Source organism: Megalops cyprinoides, chromosome 5 (genome assembly GCF_013368585.1).
Source record: "Megalops cyprinoides isolate fMegCyp1 chromosome 5, fMegCyp1.pri, whole genome shotgun sequence".
NCBI lineage: Eukaryota > Metazoa > Chordata > Actinopteri > Elopiformes > Megalopidae > Megalops > Megalops cyprinoides.
Genome location: NC_050587.1, coordinates 21,382,642 through 21,395,703, shown reverse-complemented (window position 1 = coordinate 21,395,703; position 13,062 = coordinate 21,382,642). Strand labels below are relative to the sequence as shown.

Genomic DNA, 13,062 nt, shown 5'->3' with positions numbered 1-13,062 from the left:
CACACACAGACATGCACGGGCCACCTTACAGAAAGCCGCATCTTCTAAAGTGACTTTCGACGAAGCAGAGAAGTGGTTCAGGCACTGGGTTTCTATGACTATTGATGCATTCTAATCTCTGTTGGGGAGGAGGGTTTGCTGTCGCATTTAGTGCATTCTATCTTTCTTTCAGGATCAGCTGACAGCTTAGGGGACAAACCATGAAAAAAAAAAAAAACATCAGAGATTGCAATGAGCGAGAGAAGGGGGAGTCATGCAAATGGTATGCTCCGATCATATCAGATCTAAAGCGGAAACAGTGCTAGACAACAGCATTTTTCTGCCTTCTGGATTATGAGGGAGCCAGAAAGCCATCAAACCATGACAGCCAAACGCACAGACACACACACAAAAACACAGAAACACTCTCACGCACACCTTTAAGTATAATTATTGTTTTAAAACTGCCAATTGGAGTGGGGGGGCATATAAAAATGAATTGTATCAAGAGAGAATGTGAGCAAGACTCCGGTGAGGTCTCTGCCGGCCCTCCTTGTGGCCACACCCACTGCAGGGTCATGAATGGCAAGAGTCCGTCTGTCGCTTTAGGCTCCATCCTTTCCAATTCCTCTGCCTCAAGCCCTGGCTCAGATACTAAGTTCCAGAAAAAAAATTTTGTTAAAAAAATCATTTTGTTAAAAAAAAAAAAAAAAAAAGCTGATTCTAAAAATCATCCTCTCGATCAGTTACACATAAATGAGATGGGAAAAGTGAAACTTTTTATCCTTGAGTTTCCTCTGCAGCCACGTTCTCCTTGCTCTTGCTCCCACCTGCAGGTCACAGTGAAACAACAGATTAACACTCTGAGAAAGGGGCACCATGACAACCAAACCCCCACACAATACTGTTGGTTCCAAGCTGTGTAGCACACCCAGCTAATTTTGTAGACTCAAGTAGGTGTTATTTTTTGTCGGTCAGTTTTTTTTTTAGCAGACAACATACAAGCCAAAAACAAAAAGTTCCAACAAACAAAGCTTGGTTTCTACTATTATGTGTGAGGACTGATGCAAAACTTCACACAACTCATTAAACCAAAGCTTAAGGGCAGACACAGTACAGACAGGCGAGAGTGTCGCTATCCAATAAGAGTGTAGTTCTGACTACACCAACTTTCAATTTATTCCTCGGGCCTCAGAAAAAGCGCTGCTAAAACTGACATGTAATGGAACATGACATCTACAACTTGAGCACTGGTACTGTTAACAGGGCTGCAACCAGCCAAATGAACACTCTCTGTGGTCAAACCATGCTCAGTAATGCATTAGGTTGAACATTAGCGTACCCGGCCTCCTTGACATTGGGGCTGCATGGTACAACAGAACACAAGACAAGTGGTGGTAAATGTTGTACTGTAAAGCTGCCATGCTGTTAAGTGGACAGTGGTTTCAGTTTACCTCATGCAATGAATACTAACAGTAGTTCTCAATTTTTTCAAAGAATGAAAAGGGAACAGGAAACTCTAAGGTGACCAGAGCAGGGAGGAAAATGAGGAAAAGGGGAGGGAAGGAAAAAAGAAGAGAAAGAGAGAGAAAACAGTCTTAGTTCAGTTGAAGAAAGGAGGGAAACCAAATTGAGAAAAAGATTAAAACTTAACATGTTAACTGTTCAACTCACTATGACTACTTTACAACTAGCACTCTACCTCATGAATGCAATGTGATTAATTTTGGACTTTAAGGTTTGGAAAACGAAGCAATATTTTGTACAATGTAATACAGCAGCACATGTTAATGGATGCACACTACACTTTCAGAGACCATGCGGTATATTTTGCATGAATTCGCTACAGGTGTTAGCTAACTCGCTAATCACACAAAACTGTTTAGCCTGAAAGACGAAGGACAATTACTGCCTGCCCTACCCCATCTGTGTGCTCTGCTCCCCCCTCATACCTGGGTTGGTGTTCCTTTCATTCAGGAGCTTGGTCTGGCTGTTGGGAAGGACTTTAATCTCAGGGGGGTCGGGACTCTGGGCCACACGTGAAGCCATCAGGGCGTTGAGGTACTGTAACCGTGTCACCTGGGAGAGGCGGTGGAGGGCGTGGGTAGTAAATGACAAGCACATGAATGTCGCTGGCTGTCTTTTGCCTCAGACTGAAGACCCATCTCTTAAGACTGCATGTTGGCTCCCCTCCCTAATCGTAACACCCAAATCTTTCCCTTTTTGAATTACTGCAAGGTATCATCATACCAGTCGCTGAAACATTTTATTGTTGCACGTGTTCTGCAGTCAGGATGACACTGCCTATTGCGGGGCTATAGGATGGATTGACACGAGTTCAGATGTGTTCTGCATTACTTGTTGATTTGATTATATACTTGCGTACACTTCTGTACCTACTCTGGATAAGAGCATCTGCTAATTGAGTAAATGTGAATGGCCTCTGTACTTCAGCACACATACATTATTACATTACTTTATTGTCATTTAGCAGATGCTCTTATCCAGAGAAACTTACATAGGTTACATTTACACATATCCATTTACACAGCTGGATATTTACTGAGGCAGGTGTGGATAAAGTACCTTGCCCAAGAGTACAGCAGGGAATCAAACCAGCAACCTTTTGGTGACAAGCCCTGCTCCTTTCCACTATGCTACACTGCCACCACATTGACATGGTTGCGGTTTAGAATGCTGGATATTTGCAGTGTCAGTGATTAAAGGTGGCGTGCAATAATCCCATCAGTGCCTAAGGATGCTGGCTCGGTGCTCCAGCAACTCACCCTGATGAGCTGCAGGTCAGTGAGGGCGCGGACGGTGTAGTCGGGGCAGTAGCTGGACGGGCTGGAGGCCTCCCCGAGCTCAAAGGGGTCCCGAGGGGAGCGCCGCTGAGTGGACACGGGGGACTGGTGCACTGGACACACACAAACAGGCAGACGTGCAAGAGGTCAGAGATCACGTACCGACTCTCAGACACACAGGCAGGGTTTAGCGCTTATTCTTCCAGCTCAACTTTTTAACGACACTCCTGTTAAATGCCTCTGATTGCAAATCAAACACAAACCCTAACTACACGTTTCCTGTTTTCCAGGTCTTAAAAAGATTTTTACAACTAACAGGACCGGGTACACAAGCAAAAATTTCAGTATCAGCAGAGAATTTTGTTGGCCATTTCTGTCAACAGATTACACTGAAACTCACCTTCCTTGAGAAACCAATCTAATGTTGTATGACAGACAAACAGGTGTGTTTTGTTTTGGCAGAAACTGACATGAATTTCCCTGACCCACCTGAAGAGGGTGCTGTGAGGGCTGACACGCCGTAGTACGTGAAGGCACCATTCTCAAACTTCAAGCCCTCTTTACCGATCTCCACCTCCACGCGGCCCTTTACATTGATGGACATACACAGTGAGAAGGCAGAAAGGCAGAGAGAGGCTCTCTGCTACTCTGAGTGTCCAGGTTCATTTAACCTAATTCATAAGCACTATAACATTGTATCACCTTTAAAGACAAATGTATCACAAGAGTACTTCAACTGCTAGAGTAATAGAAGTATCTAAGGGAAGGGATATTAAAAATAGAGAAATGCTCCACTTTTGACATGGCTGTATGTATAGCAGTGGAGACCAATGCCAGCCACTTTCACATGCATTTCCCATTCTGAACACAATGAGTACAAGTGCATAAACCTGACTACGTACCTGTAGTAGCAGGACAAAGTAGTCCACTGGGTGGTTGCGTGTGTACAGGTAGTGCTCAGGGCTCAGCTTGTTTGCTGGGTCGAACTTCACCTCCTGGTTGACGCTGGGGTGCCGAAGTAGGTGAAAAAGCACCTTCTCGGACATCCTCTGGGGGCTGAAGTGCTCCACCTCTGTTGACACAATCAGAGAAGGGGGAGGGTTCAGTATGGAGGGCAGAGCGTGGAGCTGTCCAGCTTGTCTGTGTGAATGTGTGTGTACATGATGCACTATTACCTGACCCAGTGACGCAGTGTTAACTGAAAGTCACTTTGTTTTTGTTGTAACAGAGCTCTCACTTACACAAATGGATCGGTTCTTATGCTAAATGAATGCAGCTGACAGAGCGCAAACTGAACAAAACCCAGAAATGTCTCTCCTGCTGCAGGACCAGGGCTGCTTTGTCCTGTTGTACAGACTGCAAAGGACGAGCGAGCCAGGAGAGAGGGGCACAATGGCAGCCCACAGGGACCCACACTCCCACAGCCACCAGATCAAGGACAAACGCAGGAAGGCAGGCCCATACAGACCTCGGGACAGGAAACGGTGCGTGGCGAGCAGCAGCTGGGGGGAGGTTCGGATCTTGGACTCCCCCTCTGGCAGCTTGAAGAGTGAGAACTCCTCGTGGACAGTGCGGGGCTCCAGGGGAATCTCCAGCGGGGCAAGGGGACGCTTAACCTTGGTCTCCACTGCAGTGGGCCATGGGGATTGAGGGACAATGGCAGAAACACGATTGTTTTTGAGGTAACGGGCCAGTGCAGACAAATGGATAATTAGACAAAAAAACATGGTGCAAAGCAAAGGCGAGACACATCTACAATCAGACCAGCAAACACATTCACACCTTCAGAGATATCAGCTCCGGCAAGGAAACCTTTCCAGTAAGGAAATAGGAACTGTTCTTTGCAGTTCACTTCCTTCTCCCAGATAAAGCCCCCCCTGCCCCGGCTGCGCACTCACTATAGCCATCAGATTCGTCCAGGATCTCCGACTTGATGATCTCCTCGATGACGTCCTCCAGCGTCACCAGACCCAGCACCTCGTAGAAGGGGTCACCCTCGCCCTCATTATTCACCTTCTGCACGATGGCCAGGTGGGAATTGCCTGTAAAAGACAGAGAATGCAAGATCATCAGATTCAATCTTCTGAACTCATTTGTATTTGTGTATCAAATTGCAAAGTGTGCTTAGTGCCTCTGGCTGCAAGAGGGCAGAGAGAACCAGCACATACCCTGTATTTCTCATTCCTGTACACTGTATACACATTCAGATATTTATATTATCTATATGAACATAACACATTCTACAAATGCTGGATATTTCGTCATTGTTTTAATTTGTAGGAGTAACACCCATCACATGGAGTGTGACCCCCACTTCAACTTTCAGTATGAACGCTGGCAATGCCGAAGATGAGTGGCTACTTTTCAACAACAGTCTCGCAACCAAAATTCCGAACGGCAATAATGCAAAACGATACACGTTACACATAGACCGTCTGCACGGTGACAAAACACGGTACGTCCATCAGCCGACAAAACTTATGTGGACTCACCTTTCTTGAATTCCTCCAGCATGGCATCCAGCTTCGTGTCGTTGAAGACGAAATGAAGAGGATGGTTGTAGAACTTGGTGATGGTGCTCATCGGCGTGCAGTCATCGGGGTCAACTAGCGCCAAGTCCTTGACGTACAAAATCTCCACGATGTTCGACCGCTCTTCCTCGTACACCGGAACGCGCGTGTAACCGCTCTGCATGATCTCCGACATGGTCCCGAAGTCCAGCACCGCGGTCGAAGGAAGCATGAAACAATCTTTCAGCGGGGTTAGGATGTCCTCCACCGTTTTTGTCCTAAGAGCACCGCGGCTGAACTCCTCCTTGACGAATTCGTTGTAGGGATCGTTGACATTGGTCCTGATCATTTCCATGGTCTTCTCGCGCACACTGCAGGTGCTGATGTCGCGGCGCAATGCCAAATCTAAAAGTAACCCCAGCGGACAGGATAGCGGGCAGGTCAGCACCATGCAGACCTGAGCTAACCATGTCAAATTTGGGGCGAGCTGGAATCCGTAACCAGAGCATATCACGTGCGGTAGCAGTTCGGCCAACAGAAAGATTAAGAGACCGCAGACGAACACCGCGGGTGCCACGGATCCCAGGGCTCGGTAGAACAGCACGCCAAGCGCGGAGTGACCCAGAGCACAGGTGAACAGCAAGGCGCATGCCAAGAAATTTCCTCGTCTTCTCACAGGCTCCAGCCGCTTTGCCGCCCGTTTCTCCTTCTCTGAACCGCAGCTGTGCAGCACGTACAGCTCCAGCGGATCAAGCCACAACAGGCTGAGATTCACACTTCTGAATACCGCACAGCAACTTATAATCAAAACTATACCCACCGCCAAGCCCCACGCTGGAATGTGATCGCTTGGTAGATCCAGATGTGTCACAACACGAAATCTGTCAGGACCCAGCGTTGCCCATTTGTCGTGTTTTAGGATGCATATGTGATGATATCCCGGATTGGTCTCGTCTCCTTCCCCGGATGCAGCAGGGATGCTAACCTCCGACGCCTGGACCGTTATCAATCCACTGTTAGGTTCGTCTTGTTCAAACTCTTTGATGGCTTGGAACGCAGAAGAGTTCCGGAGCGTCTCCTTCTCACATGGGTCTGGTGCCTCTGCAACACCATCTGCCACCCCTTTCGCTTTAGCGAAAGCTACCCACGACTTATCCGCACTAGGCAGGTGAGAACAGAACAATCGAAGCTGGAAAATGGCTCCGTACGGCGCTGAGATGACCCGCCCTCGCATAAATACCTTAGCGTTGGGCTCCTCTATTCGCAACCCCAGAACCTCCGGGGCTTGCTGGCTGCAGGCGCCGAACCCGAACCAGCAGAACAACAATATCGTCAACAAGAAACGTAAGTCTGCCAAGCTGACCACCATATTGGAATTGGGCAGCTGGGCTCTATGTGAATCATGTGACACTTGCCCAGAGTTGCTGCTACATGCCCCTGACGTAAAGCCAACCACAAAACACGCTGAGGGAAACTACTCTACTATCGTCGCCATTTTGGTTACACATTCCTGGTGTTAGTCGTGGGGTCTGTTCGTTGTCCTTGAGCCGCAATGGAAGCCATTGCCTCCCAGTTTGTTACGCCCACTTATAACAACTGGCCAATGGCTGACCACAAATGTTGGCATCCAATAGAAACACCGAAAGAGCCTCTTTGGCACGCCTTACTTTGTCAAGTTCAGCGAAATCGTCTTGTAAACAAGTCACTGCGCTTAAAGGAACAGTGCTAAAATCTACCACTATAAAACAATCTCTTTGTTTTTACACCAGACTATTTTCTGAAATATTGCAGGCTTTACGTAAATACATACGCAGTGTTCAGCGGATTAGTCAATGTAAACAGGCACATTTTACTAAATTTACCCTTGCAGCCGAAAGTAAAACATCTGTAAATGATTTATGGAATAAATCTTTTAGTCACCAAGTAACTGTAATGAAAACATACTTGTCATGACCTGCACAGTCTGCTCATATAGAACGCGGTCCACAGTAAACCATTTAGAATTCCAAAACAACCTGACTTCTTTGCGTAATATTACAGTGCTTTCGGGGAAGATACAACTAGACTACATGAATGGATGAAAATGGACATTTGAAAGATGTAATATGCAAAGTGACTTTTACTTGCATGAGCAACAACTGTAATTAAGATCATTAAAGATCATTAAAGGTAAGCCTGCATCAGGTAACCATTTCCAATATGCACAAATTCAGACAATACACTGGAAAAATGACTCTGTTACATTACTGAAACTGCCTCTGCTCCCATGTACTCTCCATTAAGGTCTAAAACTCATAAAACAATCAAAATGAGGAATCCCTGAAGCCAGCCTAGAAAACTTAACACTGTTCATGAGTTACTCAGTGCTAAAACCCAGCACCTCATCGAAGATGAGTTTGTGCAAAGGGAAGTGCACACAAAATCAAAAATGAATATGTAAGGCTTTTTATTAAGTTTTAATTCCTCTCAAGATTCACACACAGAGACCAAACCAGCACACTGGCTGGCCTCTCGACAATGCTTTCCTGAAGGTAGTGCTTGAAATGCCCCCATATACACCCTGACACAGTCAAGGTCAGCAAGCCAAGGAAGAAAAACAGAGGTGTGAACAGGATGAATGGAAACTTGTCTAATATTACTGCGTCTCTAACCAAGACTGTTGTTGTCTCAACAGCTCTCACTTATTAAAGGGGCCAGCAAGGTATGCTCCTCTAATGGACTTTGGAACAATCCACATTTCCCAACTGAGCTTTCCATCACTGATATCTAATATTACGACTGGATTGTACAAATAACACGTAGCAAAAAAAAAAAAGAAGAGAGAGAAATAAAACACAAAACAGTCTTACTTAGAGAAATATATCTCGGTTTATTAGCTTTTTTTCTTTTTAATTCACCCTCAAAACTCCTTCAAACAGTATTTATAAAACATTACGGGGACATGTTTTAAATTAATATATGTCAAGGGGAAATGGACATACAGTACAATTACACTTCAAACATCACTCCAGCCCCTTCCTGCCTTCCCAAAATACGTTTTACAAAACAGTGCTCAACGCAGTTTCTGGCATACAATAGTACCTTCAAAGCACAAGAGTAACAGCTCAGGGCTTGAATATTCCAATACCCTATGATCTGATGAATGATTAAAAAAATCACTCTTGCTACTATGGTGGAAGGATGTTCCATTTTGAAGGGGAATTCTTTTCATTTTTACTGAAATAATTCAACACCTGCTGTTCACAAGATTGTATGCATCTCTGATATATGTAACTCTGCAGTGCTCTGCAGTACTGTCGGGCTCAAACCAAGGGAGGGTTTCGACCAGGAGTTGAAGTGACAGATTAGACCGAAGTATTTCTACAGAGCAGAACTGCACCGGAAACTGCCTGCGTTACCGCAGGTTCCAGTGCCAGGGACACTGCATTCCCTTCTAAAGTGCTTCACTTTAGCAGTCCAAATCACATGAGTCCAAAACAGGACATTTGGTTCCCGGTCAATAGGACCTGCAACACAACTATGAGTGAGGGACGATGGATCACCTGACATAGTTTTTCGAGGCCAGGATGGAGAGTTTAAATCCAGGCTGCACTGGGGGGTTAAATTACCATCTTCCCACTCTCACCTTTTCATTATGCTTCCTGGCACAGTAAAGGTATGTTGCCCAAGGGTGCAATGGCACTACCAGGGACTAAAACCTGCGACCTCCTGGGTCAGGGTCAAATCCATGGTAATTAATGCTGACTGTGGCTGTGCCACCCTGCTATGGAGAACATGAACTGCCTGCTCATGGCAAGTAACATGGCAAAGAGGAATTTTAAGCACGGGGTGAAATACTGGACCCAGAAGTGAGGACAGTAAAGATGTGATCCACAGCTAAGGGGATGATCTCCAGTGAGATGCAGACAACAGACTGTGTAAAGGGCTGCAGCTCTGCACTGCAACATGTAACTTTTTTTTTTTTCGCCTCAATACAGCATGCCATCAGTCTTGTTCTGTGGAAAATGGGCCCCTTGCCTGGAAACACACTTCCAAATTTTTAACCCTCACCTTGGTGTAATCATCAACTGCAAGTTAACACGAAAAAAAAAGAAAAAAAAAAAAACTGAGGCTAAACTCCTTTCCTGCCGTTTTCCTCGGAACTGAAAGGATTTTAAGCATGGAAAGTAGATTATCACACCAATTCAAAAGCTTTGACTTGGGTACAAAAGAATTTCAATATTTGAGAGCTGAGCTGCTGGAGTATCTGCGCTACCAGCACCCACTCAGCAAGCAGCAGGTTCACTCTGCAGGTCGAGGACAGCATTAGGACTACTGCCCAGTTGCAGACTATTGGAGAGGATGGATGTGTGTGTGTGTGTGTGTGTGTATGGGGGGGCTCAATCAAAGTACAAAGCAATCTGGCATCTAGTAGTCAACAGGAGTGTTAAATTAAGTCTTCATTCTAAACACTGAAATAAACAGAAAGAACTGTACAAGTACTGAGAGGACTGCTATCTTAATAATGACAGTTAAGGCTGAACTGCTTTGCACTTTTGATTGACCCTTATGAAAGAGAAAACACTTGTGCGATCTAGCCTTTCCATTTAATCTCACGCAAATAAATGAAGCTGAGGATGTGCGACTGGTCATCCTTTTAGTATTTTTAGAGGGAATGTTCATGAAATGCTTGCTCAACCATGCAAAGATGCATATCTTACTGCATGTTCCTTTTAACACATTATATACAGTTCAGTGATTTGGCTGTTACTAAACAGTCATGGAAACAATAGTGTCCCATAATGACTGACTGTCTAATTGTGTGGATTCTCCAAAGTAACAGTACCTCCAAAGTAGTCACAGCCTTTGAAGAGTGCCTGTGCTTGCTATTGTTACTTTATAGGAACACACATTTAAGGAAAACTGACCAATACATTTTATTTTGCACATCAGGTATTTGTAAGTATTCAGCTTAAAACAGAGCTTTCATCTGTTAGATTTTGTTTTATGAATGAAGTCCTTCTCATACAAGAATATATATTTATCATACGTTTAAAGTCACTCTCCAACTCTTTTACAAAAGTAGTATTTCCATACAGTGTTTAAATCCATCTACAAGATGTCCTTGATGAACAAAATCCATCAGAAATCGAAAAAAAAGACTGAGTTATCAGCTTCATCTGCTGGTAAACTGTAGCCAGGTTAATGGTGCCCATGGGAGTTTCAAGTGGAGCCAGTGATCCAACGAGCCAGGTCAAAAGATTCTTTGGAATGACACAGCTTCACTTCCAAGACAGAGTCAGTTATCACCAGGGGAAAATGCTCTCTCTGCTCTCTCCCAGATCTTTCAAAACAGTCCCAGTCATGGAACTTCATTTACCGAATGCACCATCTTGGTTAGTATTGGCAGAGTATCATTTTCAGGGGAAAACAATAGTATTCTCAGAATAAAGGAAGAGCACCCCTTGGTGGACAAGCTGTGTTACTACAGCTACAGTAGTGTGGCTTGGACAAGAACAATGACAAAAATTAGAGAGACTAACTCACTTTTGTTCACATTTGCAGCCATGTCATAGGCACAACTTTCCCAAGTGTTCAATTTCATTTATCAGATACAACAAACCAGTCATTTTAACACATGAGAAGGTTGCAGGTTCAAAGCTGACAACATAAAGTTCAAGACCTACTGCACCCTGCCTCCCAATCCTCCACCACCCTCAAAAAAAAAAAAGAAAAAAAAACAATGAACTTTCTGTGAAATTTACAATGGCTTGATCATTTCATGAGCGCAAGCAAATACAGTCCAGTCACTTCATGATGCATGTAGTATACACAACACCCCCCAAAGGGGGGAAAGCCTGTTCAGGAAGAGAAAAGGCAACATTTCCCTTCTTTCTGATAGATTTGTCAAAAATATGACAGTTACTCCCCTGTACAGGGCACCCAAGTCTGAAATGTATGTTTGGAAGAAGAAGAAAGCAACATCATTTATGATACATACATATGATACATTGTGACGATGGTTATTCATCTATTATTCTTCCAAACAGTGTCTCTTTTGAACTGAGACTGTACTATCCATTTCATCCAATGCTGGGAATTTGATAACATCTCACAGTCTAGCCGGGAGGGGGTGGGGGGGGGGTAGGGGTTGCTACAAAATCTCACAGTGGTTATTGAAAGTGCTAGGGACCGATACTAGGGTTAAAACATTGAAACAGGGGGCCTTCCACAGCAACCAGACAGTGAGACACTGGCAAAGGGAGTGTATAATTGGCCCATCCATTCAAGTTCATCACAAAGCAGCGGGATGGGCCAACAAGTGGAACGCCCCTCGGAAGGACCCGGATTTAGCTGCCCTGTGCATGCCTCCTTGCTCCCTGACTCTGCGGACAAATAAATTAATCAATAAATAACAGCAGAAGCCATACAGAAGTTCGTACAGACAGTTCCTAAATCATAAGCTTCACAGAAAATACTTCATTAATGTTCTAAGTCAAAAAAGTAGACTTTCTATTGCACTAATAAGAATTTGTTAACACAACACTAAAATGGAGGAGCTTGAGATAAAAGCCGTGTCTTTGCGCTGGAGCGGCTGCCTCCTTCAGCTGCCCAGTTCACAGGAAGTCTGTCCAAAAAAACAAGTGACAAAATGAAACACTTGATAATACATATTATAAAATCGAATTTACAACATAAAAATCACAAAAATATACAAATTAAATCTCTTGCAAAATAAATATAACCTTCATGTATAATTTATATATTATCTATATCTGGGAGGCGGGTGTGTAGTTTTTTTCCATCCCCAGTGCTCCGCACTCCGCACTCCTAAAGCTTTTCCATTCCAGTCATTCAAGGCTTGTCATATGTGATGCCAGGAGCTAACAAACTCCCAAGGAAGACCAGTAATTTTCAGCAAAATATACCCAGACATCTCCCACTTCCACATTTCCTTTCTCCCGACACAGTGGCCACATCTCCCACTATTTTGGGAACGGTTTAGCCACTTCCAGGGAAAACGTGATAACTTGAATATTTTCACCAGGAATGTATTGCTACTGTCAGATGGGTTTAGCCTATAGAGATATTCAACACACAGATGCTTCCACACATGCTGCCATGGAGACTCTGGGGGTGTGGCAACTGGAACAAAACAACACAGGGTTACAGCTTGACTCTCACCTGAGAGGGAGAGAGGGGCAGGGGTACGGGGGTGGTTTGGTGGAGTTCAGAGTAAAGACATCACACAGGGCAATACTAACGTGCAAAATACTTGGAATGAGCGCCTGTTTCCTTCACTCACATGCGCTATATGCTTTGGAACTCTTCTCCAGTGGATGTGCCCCCTCCTCCCCCTTGCCTCCATGGCTGTAGGGAGGCTGGGCTGAGAGACTCATGGGAGCGTGGATCGTGGTGTCAGGCGTATCTTTGGTCTCTGTGAACTGTGCGGTTATGACAGCATGCCCTGTGAGCTGAATGCGCAGTCGCCTCACGGCTTGCAAATGCCCCACATGAAATACGAACGCGGCACCTAATACTTTAAACTCATTAGAGGGTCACGGGCGGCTTTGCCTGCTGCTCACGGTGAGCACGGAAGCCGTTCTGAATGCACTCCCTCTGTTCCTTTGCCTTTTTTCCCCTCCTGTGCATAAGAAGTGAGAAAATGCATCTCTTATGTTTGTCTGAAGAAGAGCTGCAAATTTCAGTCTACAAAATGTGAGGATTTCTTCATTTTAAGCTTAACCTGCCCTGCCTCGTGCTGACCCAGTGCTGCTAGCAGCTAAAAT

General features: G+C 44.9%; 1 protein-coding gene across 2 annotated transcripts; it reads right to left on the bottom strand.

Annotated features, from left to right (window-relative positions):
* Positions 1-427: 427 nt before the first annotated feature.
* Positions 428-6,672, bottom strand: LOC118777806 (metal transporter CNNM3). 2 transcript variants are annotated; one of them, XM_036528975.1, is made up of 9 exons: positions 5,276-6,672; positions 4,682-4,825; positions 4,252-4,410; positions 3,686-3,855; positions 3,273-3,369; positions 2,766-2,896; positions 1,932-2,058; positions 1,434-1,498; positions 780-809 (listed from the first exon to the last, which is right to left on the bottom strand). In XM_036528975.1, the coding sequence occupies exons 1-8, from the start codon at positions 6,660-6,662 to the stop codon at positions 1,449-1,451; spliced, it is 2,265 nt and encodes a 754-aa protein (XP_036384868.1). In that variant the 5' UTR covers positions 6,663-6,672; the 3' UTR covers positions 780-809; positions 1,434-1,448. The 2 variants fall into 2 exon arrangements, with proteins under 2 accessions (XP_036384867.1, XP_036384868.1); XM_036528974.1 differs by lacking the exon at positions 1,434-1,498 and having other exon boundaries at positions 428-809.
* Positions 6,673-13,062: the final 6,390 nt, after the last annotated feature.

Bases quoted from the DNA above. Each gene is read 5' to 3' on its own strand.
- LOC118777806 (XM_036528974.1), bottom strand. From the start codon at position 6,662: ATGGTGGTCAGCTTGGCAGACTTACGTTTCTTGTTGACGATATTGTTG. The intron at 3,370-3,685 runs GTACGTAGTCAG...ATCAATGTAAAG, and splicing joins ACTTTGTCCTGCTACTACAG to GGCCGCGTGGAGGTGGAGAT. The intron at 2,897-3,272 runs GTGGGTCAGGGA...GTGTGTGTCCAG, and splicing joins CCTCACAGCACCCTCTTCAG to TGCACCAGTCCCCCGTGTCC.